This window comes from Peromyscus eremicus, chromosome 14, assembly GCF_949786415.1.
Source record: "Peromyscus eremicus chromosome 14, PerEre_H2_v1, whole genome shotgun sequence".
NCBI lineage: Eukaryota > Metazoa > Chordata > Mammalia > Rodentia > Cricetidae > Peromyscus > Peromyscus eremicus.
This window is the reverse complement of record NC_081430.1, coordinates 8,684,045-8,705,965: the sequence shown is the minus strand read 5'-3', so window position 1 is coordinate 8,705,965 and position 21,921 is coordinate 8,684,045. Positions and strand designations below refer to the sequence as shown.

The 21,921-nt window shown below is 35.3% G+C and overlaps 1 protein-coding gene across 6 annotated transcripts in view; it reads right to left on the bottom strand.

The window, feature by feature from the left end:
- The window catches only part of Dgkb (diacylglycerol kinase beta), a 632,546-nt gene that overhangs the window by 392,373 nt on the left and 218,252 nt on the right, over positions 1–21,921 (bottom strand). For all 6 annotated transcript variants that reach the window (XM_059279660.1, XM_059279662.1, XM_059279664.1 and 3 more), the window contains 3 exons: positions 17,518–17,603; positions 15,693–15,782; positions 259–419 (listed from right to left, as the gene is read on the bottom strand). In XM_059279660.1, the coding sequence (XP_059135643.1) occupies positions 259–419; positions 15,693–15,782; positions 17,518–17,603 (337 nt within the window). The remainder of the gene's footprint in view (positions 1–258; positions 420–15,692; positions 15,783–17,517; positions 17,604–21,921) is intronic.

Sequence of the window (21,921 nt, the reverse complement as noted above, 5' to 3'; positions counted from 1 at the left end):
TAGCTATCACTAGGAAACCTTTGTGGGCCTCTACATGTGACCAGGCACACATGTGGTATTCAGACATACATGCAGCCAAAACATTCTAGCCCATAGACTATAGGTAAGTAAACTTTAAAAGAAGAGAAAAAAAAGGTATTTCCTAACAAAATGTTAGGATACATTTTTTTTATGATCAGTAAATTTTCATAGATTAAGACATTTCATTGATTATTTAAGACAGGTAAAAAATAGTAAGATGTAGTGAAAAAATCTTACCACTCCAATGGAAAAGTAATTATTGATGATGCTGTAAGGCACAGGATCTCCTTTCTCATCTTTGTCATTGGGTATGACTTCAAACTTCCATCTGTCCAGCATGATTTCTGTACTGCTTTCAATGTCTTTTAGGATTTTCATCAGATTTTCACCTTCATAGCCTAATAAAAAATGTTATAGTGAGTTAAAACATAAATAAACCACAAGAAGTTACACTTACATGTGCCTGTTTAATTATATGAATTATTCTGAAACCAACTAATATACTTAAATTTTAATGTAAATTAAGAATTGACTATAATCTTATACTGGCACCAAGATTTTATGCTTACTTTTTACTTGCAACAAATATTTCTTTTTTGTGGTATAAATCTTCTGTTTATCCAACTGCTAATCAACATTTCTACCACATATTCTTTGACACTTGTGTATTAATATATTAAAATGTAATTAATTTTCAATTCTATACTTCCTAAGCATCCTTTCATAGAAAATACCAACTTCCACCTTATTGCTGAAACTGCAAACTTAGTTGCCATGTTAGATTTCCCATCTGTACTTCATCTTCCCATTTCCTTCTAATGGCAAAGAGAAATTTTAAAAAAATATAAGCTGCTCATTTTTGGCATATTTCATTCCATTTCATAATTTATCTACTTGCAGTGTACCTATGCACCTATGCTTTCTAGATATTTTCAATATGGTTTCAACTCAGAGAACACTTCTTTTGGCAGCCACCTCCCAACATAAAACATTGGTTGGACATCTGTGTAACACTCAACCCCTGTACTCAAAACTGCCCTTCTCTTAGAATAAGTACACTGCATTTTACATTTGTTTGTTGTTATCACTACAAGCCTCCCTTGCCAGATTGCCAAATCCCTACTTTAATGGATTAGCTATAGATGGTCAATGTGCAACCCCCTGTTGATTTGATATTACATTCTCTTAAATTTATCTGTGAGTGTATACCATCCAGTGAAGACTGATGACTAACGTGGGGAATGTTATTGTCCATGTTAATTGATGGCTTCACATCTAGTAGTAATTCATTGAAAAGATAAAAATATATTAAAATCTTAGTCAAATTTACTAAAAGAAAGGTTACAAATAATTAAAATTATGAAAATGGATGCATTACCAAAGGTGCCAGTGAAATATAGAAAATTCTATGACAATACCTTAAATAATTTTACTCCACTAAAATAGATTTTGTAAAGAAATGGATAAGTTTCTTGATGTGTAAATGATGTGTAAATGTACAAAAAATAAACCACGATGAAATAAATAATCTGAAGAGATCTATAAATAGTAATGAGATTGAAATAGTAATAAAAAATTCTCTCCACAAATGCCAAAGTACAAGACCAGATGGGATCACCTATAGAATCTTACCAGAACTTCAGAGAAGAAAAATAATTAGAAAACTACAGTTATTCCAAAGCACAGAAAAGGAAGGAGGCAATCTACTTCTGAAATCTCACTTCCCCATATGTGTGATGACATGCTTATGTGTGTGTACACACGTGTGTGTGTGTGTGTGTGTGTGTTTGCATGTGTATGTGTGTGTGTAGGTGTGTGTGCTCCCTCACACACATACATGATGGGGGAGTGACAGACAGACAGGCAGATGAACAAAGAGACATAAAGTGTTTTAATAAAATGAAAATAAATAAAATAATTGAGAATAAGCCAATCCAATAAAAATGAATAAAAGCAGAGAGGAAGAATGCTAAAGGGGAAATGTTTAAGCAGTGAGGGTTTATGGGAAAGAAGGGAGAAACCTGGAGGCTGGGAGGAGAATTAACGAAAATGAAGGTATTTGAAGAAGCCATACAGAAATATACTATTTTACAATTTCATTAAAAAAAATACAAAATTGGAGGAGACAGTCATATACATGTTACATAAAAGAGGAGAGGCTTGCAAGCACAGTAGGGATTTATGTAGGGATGGGTACAAATTAGATAGTGAGGAGAAGATAGAGAGTACATTATGCAAAGCTAAGGATATATTAAATAAAAGTGGAAATTTACTTGTTTGTGTGTTAATTAAAATATCTTTTAGTAAAATAATATGAGCTTGAATGGGAATCCCCTGAATTGGTGGACAATGCTACTCCCATAACACATGACTTATAAAATGAAAATTTAATAAGGAGTAGGATACCTCCTTGCAGTTATTGTTCAGGGAAGCCTCAGAAGTTCCCAACACAGTACACACTATTGATAATTGTTTTCAGTTGCTCACTATAACTAATAAACTGATGGTAAGAACATATTGTTAAAAAACAACACATTTTTGGATTACTAGACATAGAGAAATTAATCTTGAAACAAAACAGTAATATTATATCTTCTGGATCACTGTAATGCCAGAGGCCTCTCTGTAAGGTAGATGGAGGGAGGAAAGCCGTCAAAGATCTGATCAGCACTTGTCCCTACATGTTATAATACTGACCTGCCTGGCAAAATGTATTCACTGATACAGAATCAGAACTGTTAAGCGGTTAATCAATTGCTTTCTGGTTAGATTTGAGGCTTTCTTTGTAGGAGGGAATTTATGCCTACTATGGTAAACACAACAGAGGTCCATAACTAGGAAGGTCATAGCCCAGGTAACTTATTACTTTTTTTTTGGCTAAACAGACATGTCAAAATGTCTTCTAAATATTTCCACTTATACTCGTAGGTTAGTGCTAATTTCACCTTGAGAACAAAGTTTCTTTTTTTTTTTTTGTAGTTGGCTGTAGTTAATGCAGAGACACATGCCTGGTCAGAGCACTGAGAGGCAACTATGAGTGCTAACTGGAATATTTATATCAACTCTCCCCTCCCTTGCAGTACAGAAAATATCACAAGAGAGGGGATAAAAAGAACTCAAAAGCAGGACAGAATAGTGATGTAAAACACTCTTCAGGACATGCTACAGCTGCTGCACTCATGAACCTCCAGCAGCTGTGGTCACCTGCAGAGGTTCAAGCCATTAAGCCTTCCATCTTGGATGGGGAAATAGGTCAGGAGGCATATATGCAGGGAACTTTTGTCAACTGATGGCAGCTGCTGCAAAGATAGTCATTTTCTTTGGGGGTATATGTTACTAATGCTCTAGTGGATGGTGTACACTTATACACAGACTAGCAGGAATAATTGAATCAATGGGCCACACAAAGTAAGTAAAGGTGAATGGGGACATTGTTGGGGATGGTCTTCAGGAAGCATTGAAAGGGGGTAGTGCGGGTGGACATGATCAAAATACATGTATTAAATTCTCAAAGAGCAAATAAAACTATTTAAAAATAAAACAATGCTTCTAAGTAAGCTGTATCTCTCTCTTTCTCTATTACACCCATACGCACACATGCATGTACAGTCATATATTCCAAAAATTATAGCCTAAGTTATAACACTTTAATTTCTATCTCTAACTTTTGGCCTCTAACTTAATAGTTTATTTGTTGAACAAATAACTGCCAGCAGCTGGGAGTAGTCATTACATCTAATAGCATATGTATTACTGGTAGAAATCACTTGGTTAAAAGAAAAATGAAGAGGCATCCTCAAATACAACATTCTCTAAAGGAGACAACATTACATTTAAGATAGACTTGTTCAAACAACAACACTAGATAGAAATTCCACTGTTGGAGCTCACTATAACTTTCATGCTAGATTTTAAAACTAAGCATTATTAAATAGATAAAACAAAGATTAGAATAAATAATAATTACATAGGCACTACTGGGAACTATCTTGAAATACATTGTTTAATACATAATTTTAAAACACAAATATTAATAATATGTTTATAGTTACTCACTGTCAAATCATAGAATAGTTTAAAATATACGGAAACATTATGTTTCCGTATATTTTAAACTATTTATATGGCTTCAAATTAATGTATCTCACTTATGTTATGTGAATAGTTAATAATGTTATATAAATGAGGTACTTTATTTCAAATTTTAAGAAAAATAATTACTATGATTGTAGGGTACTCCAAATACATAGTGAACAAAACAACTGAATAATTTCAAATGGGCTATCTCAGCTAGGCACTCTCCTGATTCTTCTGAGGAACCTGACATTCGCAGCTCTTGACCAACATGCTCAGTGTGGCACAGCTGGTGAGAAACAGTACACCTGCACGTGCACTTCTTCATAATGAATCCTAACCAACAGTTGCCCCATTTCCCAGATGGCTCTGCTGGGGAGTGTGGGGTCCTTGATTTTCCTGGAAGCCCTTTCTAGTCTTCTGGCAGGTTCAGTAATTTTGAGGGTGAAACTACATTCAGCTTCTCCACTTAGGGGATATCACTAAACATTGCAGTTCAAGCTCCCAACTCTAATATTAACACCTAAGCAATGAGTACTTTGAAGATCCCTCCAGGCTTCCTTTACTCATCACAATACTAGAAACTATGTGTCCTTCCTCACCATTTAACACATAATGAAATGTGACCTCCTTAGGAGGGCCTTATTGACCATCTAGCTAATGCTAGTTCTTTTCTACAATTCACTCTTCTGTAGCTCTGAGCTTTGCTGAATCTATGTTATTTTCCCCAGATTTATAGTTCATGTTACTTAATGAAGATTTAGTTTCTAAAAGGATAAGAGCCACATATTTATTTCCACTCTACTGGGCCAGAACACAGTAAGCACTTTGAGAATTCATCTTTAATCTGATTTTACACATGCTGTAACCTTTTCATCCACCAATAATATTTATGTGGATTGTACGAACTAATCTGCATAAATGTGGAATTCTTTATTCAATTTGAGGTTTAATTCACTTGATAATTAGAAAACAAAAAATAATGTACTAAATTTTCAAAGATCAATTTTTTAAAAGATCAAATATGTGTGCCCAAAGACTACAATAAGACACACTGACAATTCCCTCTCTTCAACCAATATACATATCTGAAAATCAGTGAACAAAAACATCCTGTAATGGTTATTTCTTTATCTCTCCCAGTTTCATGGTATCTAACTAAATACTAATAATATCATTTTACTATAACATCCTTCAGAAAATCCAAATAGAATATAGGCTAAGTATTTTATTTACTTCCAATTCTATCTGTGTAACAAATACAACAGTTAAATGGATGTATATGGAGCAAAAGTTCTCAACTTTGTTGTAAATCATGTTTGCTTAGGTATTTTTTTTAAATGACAGTTGACTGCCGGAGTCCCATCCCAAGGGATTTTTATTCAGCATATTGAAGGTAGGGTCAACCACTTTATTTTTAACAAGCTCCCTAGGGCTTCTGTCTTTGGAGACTCTTCCAAACTTTTCAAAGTGTGTTTAGATTAAAAGAAAATATTTAGAGTTTGCCATACATCTCACAGAAGACTACTGTACCACAAGAGGCCACTCAGGCACACAGATAGCTAGGTAACCCCTTGTCTGTGGACCAACAACACTCCTCCAGAGCCCATCCAGCCTAACCTCATCAGCCCCTCATCCTCATCACCATATCCTGGCCCATACCTCTGGTGGAAGCCCCCTGCTCCAGCAGAGGCCACATGTACACCCAGAACCTCAGAACCCCTGACTAGACCAGAGGCCATGTCAGCCTCTAGAACTCCAGGCCCCAACATGAGTGGAAACACTCTGCTTGACAAGATGCCACCCCAGCCATCAGATGTCTAGCCCTCAACTTGGACAGAGACCTTCTAATCAACAACTATAGTCCATACCTGACAGAAGTCTAGAAAGGAAACAGAAATCAGGAACAAAACACCCATCCAACAAAGACAAAATCAGAAATCAGCATCTAAATTTATATTCACCCTATTCCCAGATACCTAGATATCAGTGTAAATATACAATCAACAACAGTCAGGGCAATGTCACCACCAGAGCTCAACCAAACTATTATAGTAAGCACTGAGTATTCCAACACAGCTTATGCACAAGTTAAAACTAACTTTATGAAGATGATAGAAGTCCTTAAAGAGGAAATGAATATATCCCTTAAAAAGAAAGCCAAAAAAAGCAAACCAACAGTTGAAGGAAACCAATAAAACTCTGAAGACATGAAAATAGAAATAGAAGGAAATAAAACAAAAACTAAGGGAATTCAGGAAATGGAAAATCTAGGGAAGTTAACAGAGAATAGAGATTCAAACATCACCAACAGAATACAAGAGATGGAAGAGAGAATCTCAGGTGTTGAAGACACCATAGAAGAAATAGATACGTTGGCCAAATAAAATGTTAAATCTGAAATATTCCTGACATAAAACTTCCAGAAAATCTGGGATACTTTGAAAAGAACAAACCCAAGAATAATAGGAATAGAAGGAAAAGAATTATAGCTCAAAGATCCCAAAAACATTTTAAACAAAATCATAAAAAATTCCTAATTTAAAGGACATGCTTATAAAGGTACAAGAAGCTTACAGAACAGCAAACATATTGGACCAGAAAGGAAAGACCAATGGCCACATAACAATCAAAACACTAAACATACAGAACAAAGAAAAATATTAAAAGCAGTAAGGTTAAAAAAAAAAAAGCCAGGTAACATACAAAGGCAGATATATTAGAATTATACCACACTTCACAATGGAGACTCTAAAAGACAGAAGGGCCTGAAAAGATGTCCTGCAAACTGTAAGAGAGAACAGATGCCAGCTAAGACTACTATACCCAGCAAAACTTTCAATCACCATAGATGAAGAAACAAGATATTTCATAATAAAGTCAAATTTAAACAATATCTGCCCACAAACAGCCACACAGAATGTACTAGAAGGAAAACTCCAACCAAACAAGGTTAAACATACACATGAAAACAGAGAAAATAAATAATCTCACAGCAGCAAAATCAAAAGAAGGAAACTAAACATACACACAGACCACCACTACCACCACCACTACCACCACCACCACCACCACAAACAAAATCAACAGCAATAGGATGACAGGAATTACTAATAATTCTTTCAGTGATAACTTTCAATATGAATGGAATCATTTTCCTAATAAAAAGACTCAGACTAACAGAATAGATGTGAAAATAGGATCCATTCTGTTGCTGCAGACAAGAAACACACCTCAACATCAAAGACAGACATTGTCTCAGAGGCAAGAGTTAGAAAAAGATTTTCAAAGCAAATTGACACAAGAACAAACTGGTGTAACCATTCTAATATCTAACAAAATAGACTCCCAAACAAAATTAATCAAAAGAGAGAGGGAAGCACACTTCATACTCATTAAAGGAAAAACCAATCAAGATGATTTTTCAATTCTTAACATTTATGCCTCAAACACAAGGGCTCCCACATATGTAAAGTAAATACTGCTAAAGCATAAAATCACACATTGACCCTCACACATTGAGACTGGGAGACTTCAATATGCCATTCTCACCAATGGACAGGTAATCCAGACAAAACTAAACAGAAAAATAGGGAAACTAATAGATGTTATGAGTGGAATGGACCTAACAGATATCTACAGAACATTACCCAAACACAAAAAAATACATCTTCTTTACTGCACCTCAGGAAACATTCTCTAAAACTGACCACACACTCAGTCACAAAGCCAGTCTCAACAGATACAAAGAAAATTGAAATAGCCCCCTGCATCTTAACAGACCACCATAGATTAAAGCTGAATTTCAACAACAACAGAAACAACAGAAAGCTTAAAAACTCATGGAAACCGAGCAACTCTCTATTGAATGATTAGTGGGATGAGGCAGAAATAAATAAAGGAATTAAAGACTTCCTAGCATTAGTGAAAAGGAACATACAACATACCCACCCAATCTTATAGGACACAATGAAAGCAGTGCTAAGAGGAAAATTCATAGCATAAGTGCCTACATAAAGAAATTGGAGAGATTTTATACTAGCAACTTAACAGCACACCTGAGAGCTCTAGAACAAAAAGAAGCAAGCTCACCCCAGGGTAGTAGATGGAAAGAAATAATTATATTGAGGGGTGAAATCAATAAAATACAAACAAAGAGAACAATACGGAGAATAAATGAAACAAAGAGCTGTTTCATTGAGAAAACCAATAAGAGACAAATTCTTATCCAAACTCACTAAAAGAGAGAAAATATCCAAATTAACAAACGTAGAAACAAAAGGGGGGAACATAGTAACAGATATCAAGGAAATCCAAAGAATCATTAGGTTATACTTTAAAAACCCAAACTCCAAAAAATTGGAAAATCTAAAAGAAATTGATAGATACTACTTGCTAATGTTAAATAAAGATAAGATAAACAGTTTAAATAGACATATAACACAGAAGGAAATAGAAGCAGTCATTAAAAGTTTATCAACCAAAAAAAAAATCCCAGGACCAGATGGTTATAGTACAGAATTCTAGCAGACTTTTAGAGAAAAGTTAATGTCAATATTCCTCAAATTATTACATAACATATAAGCAGAAAGAACATTGCCAAATTGATTTTATGAGGCCACAGTCACCCTGAAACTCAAACCACACAAAGATTCAACAAAGAGAATTACAGACCAATTTTCCTAATGAACATGGATGCAAAATTACTCAATAAAATACTTGCAAACCAATTCCAAGAACACATAAAAGATCGTCTATAATAATCAAGTAGTCTTCAACCCAGAGATGCAGGGATGGTTTGACATATGAAAACCTGTCAATATAATCCACCATATAAACAAAGTGAAAGTAAAAAATCACACGAACATCTTAGTAGATACTGGAAAAGCCTTTAACAAAATCCAACAACTCTTCATGATAAAAGTTTTGGAGAGATAAGTGATACAAGGAACATACATAAACATAATAAAGGCAATTTACAGCAAGCCAATAGCCAACAGAAAATTAAATAAGAGAAAATCAAAGCAATTCCAATAAAATCAGGAACTAGACAAGGTTGTCCACTTTCTCTATATCTATTCAATATAGTAATTGAAGTTCTTTCTGGAGAAATAAGACAGCTGAAGGAGCTCAAGAGAATATAATTTGGAAAGGAAGAAGTCAGAATAGCATTATTTGCAGATGATATGATAGTATGCATAATCAACCCAAAAATTCTACCAGGGAACTCCTATAGCTGATAAACACCTTTACTGAAGTTGGTGAATACAAGATTAACTAGAAAAAAATCAGTAATCCTCCTGTATGCAAATGACAAGCTAACTAAGAAAGAAATAAGAGAAACAACACCCTTCAAAATAGGCACAAGTAATATAAAATATCTTGGATTAACTCTAACCAAGCAAGTGAAAGACTTGTATGATAAGAACTTCAAGTCTTTGATGAAAGAAATTGAAGAAGATATCAGAAGATGAAAATATCTCCCATTCTCATGGATTGGTAGGATTAACATAGTAAAAATGGCTATCCTACCAAAAGTAATCTATAGATTCAATTAAGTCCTCAGCAACATTCCAACACAATTCTTACAGACTTCATGTGGAAAAACAAAAAAACCCAGCATAGCTAAAACAATACTCTACAATAAAAGAATATCTAGAGGTATCCTCATCCATGATTTCAAGCTATACTACAGAGTTATAGTAATGAAAACCATGTGGTGCTGGCATAAAAACAGACATGTTGATCAATACAATTGAATTTAAGACTCACTCACAAATCCAAACGTCTATGAACAACTGATTTTTTTTTTTATAAAGAAGCCAGAGATACAAACTGGAAAAAAGAAAGCATCTTCAACAAATGGTGCTGATTTTACTGGAATTTAGCATGTAGAAGAATGCAAATAAATACTTAATTGGATCCTTATAGTCCAAGCAGATCAAAGAATTCAACATAAAACCAGACCCACTGAACCTAATGGAAGAGAAAGTGGGGAATAGCCTTGATTGCATAAGCACAGGAGACAACTTCCTGAACAGAACACTGATAGCATAAATACTAAGAACAATAACCAATAAATGGGACCTCATGAAACTGAAAAGCTTCTCTAAGACAAAAGACACTGTCATAGGACAAAACAGCAGCCCACAGAATAGGAAAAGACTTTCACCAACTCCATATCCAATAGCAGGCTAATAATCAAAATACATAAATAATTCAAGAAATATGACATCAACAAAAATTTATCCAATTAAACATGGGGTGCATATCTAAACAGAGAACTCTCAATTGAGGAATCTCAAATGGCTGAGAAACACTTAGAAATATTTAACATCCTTAGCCATCAGGAAAATGCAAATCAAAATGACTTAGAGATTTCATCTTATAACTGTTAGAATGGCTAATATCAATTATACAAGTGACAACTCATGCTAGAGAGAATGTGGAGCATGGAGAATACTCTTCCACAGCACTCCAAGGAGTGGAAAATTGAACAGCAACTTTGGAAACCAATATGGAGGTTCTGAAGAGAATTGGACATTGTTCTAACTGAAGACCCAGCTATACCAGTCTTGGGCATATATCTAAAGGACACTCCATCCTACTACAAGGACATGTGCTCAACTATGTTCATAGTGGCTACATTACTAATAACCAGAGATTAGAAACAACCAAGATGCCCCTCAACCAAATAATGGATAAAGAAGATGTAGTACATTTACACAATGGGGTATTATTCAGCTGTTAATAACAATGACATGTTCTGTCTGTCTCCTTCCTCTCTCTCTAGTTAGAATGTCCTGCCTAACCATACTCTGCCTCTCCATAGGCCAAACAGCTATATTTATCAACCAATCAGAACAGAGGAGACACTGCCAGCCACCGTCATGAGAAGCAAGATGTAAAGATACCAGTAAGCCATGAGCAATGTGGCAAAATATAAATTTATAGAAATGGGTTAATTTAAGATATAAAAGCTAGCTAGTGAGAAGCCTGAGCCATTAGGCCATACAGTTCGCAATTAATATAAGCCTCTGTGTGTTCATTTGGGTCTAAGCAGCTGCGGAACCAGGAAAACTTCCAACTACATTTGGCATACCAATGTGGGACTCTTGAATTTCCATAAGGCCTAAAAGAGTTTTAAAAGGGCTTCTAAACACACAATAATGCAGTCAAAAAAATAGCTTTCTACTTCATGTCTCACATGGGTCAAGATATAGATATGCTAAGGTACAGAGATGCCATGGCTTGTGGACTTGAGCTACAGTATGGTGGTTTCATGGCATATGGGATTGAGTGCAGCATGGTGGATTCCGGACACTGTACAAAGGGGTGTCTGCAAGCTGTGCAACATGGTGCATGGTGGTGGATATAGCTTTTGCTAGTACAATACAAAAAAAAGGGGGGGTGGGCTACACGCTGCTGGATGGAGACATGGGCCCACTGCTTCCCAGAGTCGGTGGTGAGCATAGTTCCCCCAGAGCTGGCAGTAAACTTAGTTCCACCATGTTGGGAAGCTGAGGTGGGCAGAGCCAGCAGCCAAAGCTGCCATTTCAGTCCTAGTCATTCTGCAGTTTAAAGCAATAGATTCACAACAAGACAGATTCAGATGGAATAAGACTTTCAATGGTTTACAGTGTATGTAAAAATGTACGTAAGCTTGAGAGAGAAAAGAAAATGAATATAGACAGTTATATAAAGAAATAGTTTCAAAAAATATTTAAAGAGACAGTAAAGGTAATATAAAAAATAAGCTACATGAAGATGGATATCACACAGAGAATCTGGATTGTGTTGTCTTTAGGATTTTTAACTGCAGAAAGACATTTGATTATAAAAGCTACTAAGTTAAGCCAATATATGTATTTTAAAGGTATCTTGACTTCAAAATTTGGATATAAGGATAGGTTGCTTTGGAAAGGGTGTTCTGCTTTTGCTTCCACAAGAAGCAAGAGGCTATGGATTTGTTCCAGATTAATATGGATTAGATTTAATCAAGCCAGACCACCTGAACCTTAACAGACGGTATCTATCAACAAAGGTTATAGCTGGTCTTCCCAGGGCTTGACCATTACCTTGAATTTTCTCAGGATCCCCATAAAACTACCTGTGCCCTTTATCAGCAGGAAGTAGCCTAGAAAACTATGCCCACATTCCAAAAAATGGATTAGGGGTGTTTGTCTTTGTTTAGATTGCTGGTTGCAAATTGTTATTGGTCATAGTAAATCTCTTTCTAAAAGAAGAAAGGGGGATATGCTATAAAAATATAGGATGTAGATATGATAGGATAAAAGGGCAGGTTATTGAATCTTCATTTAAAGAACAACTTGCTTAAAATATTTTACATTGCTGTAGATTTTAGTTTGTTGATACAAATTTAAAGTTAATTTTGTTATACTTTATGTATATTTCTACTCTTGTTTAAAGTATTACGTTTGTGCAACTCATTTAAAATTGTAATGTATAATTACGAAATACAGATTAATAACTAGTCATCAATGATAATCACACTTATAGTTGTGTTAGTTAAGTTTTCTAGATATTCATATATATATTTCAATTTGGTAGGTAATCTTCAAACACTTCAAAGACCTACAGAATATGGCATTTAAAATGTTTTAAGAACTTTGACTTTCTGGACATTGAGACATGTCTGTTCCTGGCAGCACCAATCTACTTCAGAGAAGATAATGGGCACTGAAGAAACTCATTATGGAGTTTACTTTCTTTGTGCCAAAAGTTAGCCACTGGGCAAAAAAGTGCCCTTGTGCAACTGATTGAATGTATATTGGACCCATAGGAAGGTGACCACTGAACTTTGCAAGGTGAGATGGTCCTTCGGGTTCTTGCTTCACAGAAGAAGCCATATATTCTGCAGGACACAGGAAGAAGCAACTAAAGGACTCTAAGCCTATGGGCTGAAGATGGATGTCCCAACATTGCAGAAGAACTTTGGATGAATATCCAGGCAGCCAGCTGTCTCTGTCATTTCTGGAGTTTTGAAAGTTGCTTACAATGCATTTCCTGTTTACTTAGGTAATATTATATCCTTCTGAGGTCTTCGATGTAGTTGAAGACTAGATTATAAATTTTCCTTGGTTAAGATAAAAGATAAATTAGATATGAAACTTTAGACTCACAAATACAGGATAGATAGAATATTTTCTTTAATTTTGCTAAATACAAATAGACTAGGTATTGTAACTGTAATTCTTTCTTGATAACTATTCTATTATATGTAATTTTACTAGGTTAAAGTTAAAACCTTCCTTTTTGATTAGACAGAAAAGGGTAAGAGCTGTGGAATGTCATTCTGCATGTTGTGAATGTGTGTTACTCTGATTGGTTGATAATAAAATGCTGACTGGCCAGTAGCCAGGCAGGAAGTATAGGTAGGTTAAGCAGACAAGGAGAATTCTGGAAAGAAGAAGGCTGAGTCAGGAGACACCAGCCAGACACAGAGGAAGCAAGGTAACAAGGTAGAACTGACAAATGGTACCAAGCCATGTGATTAAATATTAATAAGAATTATTTGTTAATTTAAGTGTAAGAGGTAGTCAATAATAAGCATGAGCTAATGGCCATATAGTTCATAATTAATCTTAAGCCTCTGTATGTTTATTTGGGTCTGAGCAGCTGCAGGACTGGGTAGGAGAGATTCATCCCAACCACAGGGCCTGGGCAGGACTGTAGAAACTTCCAACTACACATGCCCAGATAGGCAAAGTAACAAGGAGAGCTCAAGGTGGGATATATGGATCTCCATGGGAAGGGGAATTAGAAAAGATTTTGTGGGCAGACTTGCAGTGGGTAGGGATGGAAACAGGAGGGTCCAGGAGGGAGGTTGTGTTGGATAGAATGAGAGATTACTTGGAGAGACAACTGGAATTGGGGAGCATTTGGGGGATACTGTAGAAACTTGGTGCTATGAAAATTCCCTGGAATCTATGAGTGTGACCCGTGTGAAATCTCCTATTTATGGGGGATATCAAGAAGGAGCCCACACCTGAGACTGTGTGGTTGGCCAGGAACCAGAGGCTGGGCACCTCAGAGACCCAGGATAGAACCAAGTACAATTGGAAAAAAAAGTCTATGACATGATTCCTAATGGTATTGTGCTGTGCTCATAGATCAATGCCTAGCCCAATTGTCATCAGAAAGGCATTGTCCAGCAACTGACAGGAGTGACTCACAGGCAAACACTAGGAGAAGCCTTGGGAAGCTACAGAAGAAGGAGAGGAAGGATTCTAGGAACCAGAGGGGTCGAGGACTCCATGAGAACATGACTCACAGAATCAACTAAGGGCTCACAGGGGCTCACAGAGACTGAAGTGACATCACAGACCCTGTATTGATCTTAGCCGGGTCCTCTGTATAGACAATATGGTTGTATACCTTGGTGTTCTTGTGGGGACCCTGACGAGTGGGAGTGGGGGCTATCTCTGTTGTTTTTACCTACATGTGTGAACATTTTCCTCCTACTGGGTTGCCTCGTCCAATATTGACATGAGGGCTTCTGCTTAGCCTAATTAGCTTGTTGTGCCATATTTGGTTGATATACCTAGCAGGACTGCTATTTTTTTTCTTTTGAAGAGAAAATGAGGATGAGTGGATCTATGGGAAAGGGGATGTGGCGGGGAGCTGGGAGGAGGGCGGGAGAACTTCAGTCTGGATGTAATGTATGTAAAGAATAAAAATAAATGAAATATTTACAATTTATCTATTGTTTCTTTAGCAGTTCAGGGGTTCTACAGTTTTCTGTGGGTAACTATAATGACTCATCAAAGTCTCTTAGACTCCCTGTGGAAATATTGTCTCCATTTGTATTCTGCTGGATCCACCATCCCACTGTCAGTTCTGTAAGTAAGAAAAGCTCCTTAGCACTTCCAAGTCCTCGAACACTGACCTTTGTCCCCTCTGCTTATGAAGTCCACACCCAGCTTTATGTGACCTCATCACTATCATTCTATTAGTGTTCTCCACTGTGTGATGGAGAGGGCTTTTCTTTATTGGAATTAATTCACTTGCTTTTAGAAAGTATTAAATGTTGCACATGACTTCACATGTGACTGGAATTTCTCTTATTTTCCTTCCCTCTCTAACTCTCACACACCAAATGTAGAAGCCAATGGTTACCATGATGTAAACCTCAAATAACAGTGCTTACTATATTCATTCCTCAGAAAGTCACACATCAGTGTTTTTATTTTTTTCCAGGTGTTTTTCATCACATCAGTAATAAAGTCAGTCTAGAAAATGATCTCTTTGTCCATTGTTCACTGGTACTCCCTGAGCATGTTCCACGTTAGCATGTAATAACTTCAAATAGCTTCTACACTGGAAGATAATAATAGCAAATCAAAATCCTAAATACTGACTTAGAGTTCTTCAAGTGTATCGCATTTTCTAAGCAAGAGAAGCCCAAACAAAAAATGCTTGAAAAATTGTCCTATGAAGACCAAATCTGTAACTGATATTTAATTCAAGCCTGTCACCCGATCTGAACTGCTCAGCCCATTTTGTCCACATGGTAACTATTACGCAGTAAAGGCACTCTTCTGCTTTTCTGATAAATTCTATTGCAGCTCTCTTACCTCCACCCCACCGCAGGCATCTTGCTAGGTCATTGCCAGTCCCAAGAGGCAGAATAGCAACTGGAGGGTGCTTGACTACATTGGCTTTTTCTGTGGAATTGGAGATGGAAATAAAATTTTTAACCCAAGTTCAACAATAGTAACAAGCAAACAAACTTACACTGAATAAATAATTCCACAAAGCACTTGTAAACAGCAACAAGCTTAATTTTATAAATATGATTACAAATGACAACGTTTTTATGCAGTTGTGGTAACTGGTGTATTAGATAAATATACATCATATATCGTTTTTCAGAAAGTAGCAGAGAGCACGTGTGTGTGTGTGTGTGTGTGTGTGTGTGTGTGTGTGTGTGTGTGTGATTGCTTCTGTTTTATCTTTATTAAAATCCTCATGAATTTAGGTACATGGAGCACAGGAATACATGTCACTAGAGAACATAGGTAAGGTCCTATATAAGTTTCTTTTGCAACATTAACTCCAAGGACACTCTTATTTTAGAAGAGTAGAATTCCTAAAATAAATGTATTCTTAGTAATGTTGATGAAGTATTACTATCCATAATACTGCAATATTTCAAAGCAAATGAAAAGAACATTACTGTTGGATTGCCTGAGTACATCAGGTTTGTTTGCTTGTTTTTTATTTATTTAACTTTACCTTTATATCTCATAGTATTTTAGGTTCCAAGCAGTATAGACAGATCTGTTACCACAATTCCATACGCTTTTTGTTTTGTTTTGTTTTTGTTTTTTGAGACAGGGTTTCTCTGTGTAGCTTTGCGCCTTTCCTGGAACTCACTTGGTAGCCCAGGCTGGCCTCGAACTCACAGAGATCCGCCTGGCTCTGCCTCCCGAGTGCTGGGATTAAATGCATGCGCCACCACCGCCCGGCTCCATACGCTTTTATTTGAATATAATCACAAACTCTGAGAGAACCTCACAAATATGTATTTTCTTTCCTTTTTCCTTCTGAGTTCATAAAGTCAGTGTGTGGCTATGTCTATGAATCCATTGATGAGGTGACTCAGGGTTTAACACAGGGCAATACTGCTGAATTTGGGGGATACAATGAACCAAAAACTCCCACTGTTTTCATTTTAAAATCCTTATCAGTGTATAACCAGTTATGTATTTGCTGAGAAATTTTTATAATTCTTGAATTTTAGTTTTTTGCATAGGAATAATTTATAAATACTTTCTGTCTTTTATTAGAATTTCCATACCAGAATTTTCACTGACTCTTTTCATGAAATATTAGTTAAATTGTTAGATTAAATTTGATTAAGTTGTTAGATTTACAAGACAAGTGTTGATGACAACATGTACTTTCTTTGAGTGACTGCAGATAGGCACCTGGAGGATGAGAGGGTGGCCTCCAGGCTGGGACTAATGATTGCCACTCCCATCATGACATTTTCAATTTGAAATGTTTTTCAGTGAATAACAAGACAGAATGTTCTGATTTTCACTCCTTTAACAGCAAAAAAAATTATTTATATAGAGAGAACATACTTTGTTTGAATTAATACTTCTTTGGAAAGAACTTCTATCTAATAAAAATTACTCAACTCAGAGACTGAAACATTTTAAAGAAAATACTTGTTTAAAATGTATCAGCTTCTTAATATCAAGTCATTATATGTCTTAAACTATTAATGCATTCCAACAAGGGACACATTTGAAAAGAAAGAAAAGTGTGAGAATTTTCAGAATTCATCCATTTAGATACTTGATAGACAGAAAGATTGACAGATGACAGAAACCCAGCAGAAGGTATGATTACTAGTCTCACCCAAGCCACATTAAACACAGGTTTTCATACCTATGCAATCCAAAATCCAGCCCACTGTCCCATCTCCACCGCACGCTAACACTCTGAAGTCAGGGACATCCCGGAAAAAGTGTAACCTGAAAAATAAGTATTTTGCAACACATTTACATTTCAGGAGAACTTCCTCATGGTCTTTTATTCTTAGTTTTTCCTCTCACAAATTAGATTGTTGACTTATGAAAACTTTAAGTATTTCATTGCTATCTTACATATCATTCAAATACACTTTTGTGAATATATATTCCAGAGTTTGCCCTTTAAAATTGTTTATATTTGTATATTCGAGGATCTATAGAGAATGTAATTTATTTTTATAAACAGCCAAATTAAAAATTATATAATATTAAATTATGACATCCATTTGGACATCCTCTCAGATGTATTCAAAACACACAATCCAGACTAGCTTATATGATATAATTTCTTTAATAAACTTTGTCAATCAGCCATTGTCCTTTGAAAAAGTATTTAGACATTATTGCCATGTGAGTCAACATAATGCATTCCACGCTTTTTTCATTACTGGGAGAAATTGTTCAATCTGCAGTTAGGATTTTAGCCTTCAGAATTTCCTTGTAACTTTTGATTTGCCAATACAGAAACCAAACTTCATTCACCTTGTCTCTGTCCTGGTCAACAGATTTACTACCCGGGAGTGCTCAAGCTTAATTGCTGGGTCAGCTGTGCTAAATACCCACTGCTTCTGTGGCCGCTGCATGCAGGGCACTCATTAATACAACCTACCTTGAGCAAAGTCACAGAGGCAGGTAATATGTCCGATTATAAAACCCTACATGCTCTTTTGTAGCAAATACAGCCTGGAAGCACAGCAGAAGCTGGTGTGCCCTCCTCCTCTTTGTCCCGCGTATCAACATTAGGAACAATACGGTACGAACCCACCAAAGTCATTCTTCCCTACATTGAATACTCATATACAGATAACCATCTAGAAAGCTTCATTATGCATTTTATATATCTTATTTACTTTAGAATTTTATTTATATGAAAGTGGGAGGGAAGGGGAGGAAGAAAGAGGGAGGAAGAGAGAGAAAAGGGCTACGTGTGTGAATGGCAACAGAGGCTAGAAATGGCTTGAGGTGCAGTTAGACACAGTGCGGCGGGCGAACAGCGTGATGTGGATGCTTTAAACAATAACGAGACATCTGTCTGTATTCCCACCACCTGCAGATGTATAAGATTCTTCATGGATTCCCTTATTTAGGAAAGTCTTTATGATTCCATATGGAATTGTGCTGTATGCCGGTTGTCACTTGAGTGAACGGACTCCAACATTAAATAATTTGCTTTTATGACCTTTTAAACTGTGTCTGGGATTTCATTATTATAAGTTGGAGAAGTGGCTTGGTGGGAAAATTACTTCCTTGGCAGGTGTGAGGTGCTGAGTTCAGACCCCAGTAACATAAATTTTCAAGATTTGTTTACTATTACAAAAATTACTATTCTAGTTACTCTCCGAGTCGCATTTGTATGAAAATTTGCATGTGTGTGAAGGCTGTTTTAGACTACAATGTTCTGCTACATTTACTTTAACACTCTTAGTGATTCCCGAAGTGGAATGAGAGTGTCCAATTCCTTGAAACCCTTGGATATTACAACATGGCTTCCAAGACTTTAAACATCAGTTTGACTGTGTGTGTGTGTGATCTAACGTCTCTGTTTGGAACATAGTTGAGCATTCCCATAGGTATATAACTTTTCCATGAACAGTACTATCCAAACCTTAATAATATTTTCAATTTAGTGTTAATGTTATTTAACCAACATTTACATATTATGAGTGATAATTTACATTTACATCAAATTTTATTAAAGGTACTTTTCAAAGCTATACAAACAGTTTACCATTATATTAGAAAATGCATGAAATTTAACTGAATCTATCATCTGGTAATAAAATCTGTAGATATTTAAGATGGACATTTCACTCATTCCTTTGGGTATTATGATGTATTGTATATGTTGCAGACAGTTTCTTCCATTCTTTCACCATTAGTTATACCTGGACTATGCACAATGTGATAAATGCCTCCGTACCAATCTCCTGCTTGAGCAGAACACCCATGACCACTTGCATATCCTTCTGTCCTTTTTCCCTATAACAGTTCTTCGTCATTCACACAGGTTGGCCCACCTTAATATTGGGTTGCCATCTGTATATTTTATTCAGCACTTTGCATCTTTCTCCCTAGCAATGGAACTAACTTTTATCAACGCTGTTGCTCTAGAATTTTCTATGTATAACTGTTTTTTTTATTTTTACTAATGTGTGAAATTCCAATTATATGAATATGCTTTTCAAATTCATTTCAAGAGGCACTTGGGCTGGTAGACTCACGTTGTTATAATGATGATTTTTGTATGTGCTTCCTACTATTACAAGCAGTGTTTATTTGGAGAGTATAATAATATGCAACACTACAAGACAGTGCAATTGGTTTCTGAAAGACAACAAATGTTTTAACAAATATATTCCACTTAGCCCATTCTCTCCAATATTTTGGTTCTTTACTTTTCAGTTTCTTAAAATGAAGATTTTTATTACTTTCTATTTCTTTGATTCTTGTTAAAATTTCTTAATTTGTCTTGATTTTAATCATTTAGTTTGTATTTTGTAGAAATCTTTTATGAATTGAACAATCTTTTTACTCAAATACCCATTGATATGGATTTCAATGAAAACTAATTCAGTTATAATGTATTCAGATTTATAAATCTCCTGATAAATAACTAAGGCTTGTGTAAGTGAACGTTCCCTATTCGCAATAAGAAAGGAATTCACACATACTTTCTCTTTCACTTTATCTTCTATCTACCTTTGTTTTAATCTAGCAAGTTTTTCTATATGTTTTTATTTACTGTTACATTTACTAAATAATTATTTCCACTCAGACAACTGCAATTTAAACTAATTTTAAAGCATGAGAGCTCATTCTATCCTGCCCTTTTGTGGATTCGTCCATCTGTGTATCAGCACCACTCTCTTCCCATCACTTTCGCCTTCTAGGAAGTGTATATGTCAAAAGACATGAAGATTCTCGGCTTAAATTCTTTGTTTTCAAATATATGCTTTTAGCCAGGTGGCGGTGGCGCAAGCCTTTAATCCCAGCACTCAGGAGGCAGAGCCAGGTGGATCTCTGTGAGTTCAAGGCCAGCATGGTCTACAGAATGAGATCCAGGAGAGGCACCAAAGCTACACAGAGAAAACCTGTCTCAAAAAAAAACAAAAAAAAATTAATAAATAAAAATAAAAATATATGCTTTTAAAGTAAACTGATATTCTACAAAATTAAGAAGAAACAAAAATCAATGTTGAACATATACAACTAATTAATCATAAGTATAGTAAAATTCCTCTTATTTGAATATAAGGTATTGGATATACTTATTACTTAGTATTTTTGAATAAAATTTAAATTTTCTGAATAGAAATATCAAATATTACATGTGTTTTTTATCTGTTCAGGTAGTTTTATTTGCATTTTAAAGAGATCTAAAATTATGTCTGCTGATATTAATGTTACTTGTCACTGGAAAACAATTTATCTATTATATATTGTTTATAAAAACAGTCATATTACTGTTTGTATCTATCTTTTGTTTACTTATATTTTTTGCACATAGTTGTACTACATACTAATTAAAATAGCATTAGTGATTTCAATTTTATAATAGGTCTGCTTCTCTGTTTCATATTCCTCGCTAGAATTCTAATATTTAGCCAAATGTGAGTATTCATACAGACTAATCATTTTTTGTTCTTCGTTTTAAATGGAATAATTCTAGTATATATCCAATTCAAATGATATTTGTTATACAAAATTCCTTTTTCCCTTCCCTTTTTGATTGGTAAACTCTAGGAGGTCAAATAAAAGAGTTTCTACTTCTGTACTAGTATTTTTCCTATGAGTAAGTACTCTGTGGAAACGCTGATATGATTTCTCTAGTTTAAATTGTTAGTGTGAAGATGTACACTCACATATGCCTGCTCTACGGAAACATCTTGCAGCCTTTCCTTCATTCCACAGGCAACTGTGGACTTACATGACTGTAGGACTGAAGATTCGGTTTGCCAACTTCTGTAATGACACTCAGGGTCATAATAGACCTACTCTTTCTTCTTATCAATTAAAATCTTTACCAGATTTATGTTGCTAAAAAAAAAATAGAAGTCTTAGAATACATTATGATTTCTTTCACTTTTGAAATGTGTATCGTTTTATAAGTTTTTTAAATCTGGTAACATTTGAATAGAAACAATTTCTGGTGACTCCTTTTAAATAGAGGGTTCTAAATGCTTAAACCCCTTTAATAATTGTTGAAAGGTTATTAAATATAAGTAATATTATTGAAAATATATGCTTTGTAATTCTTCCT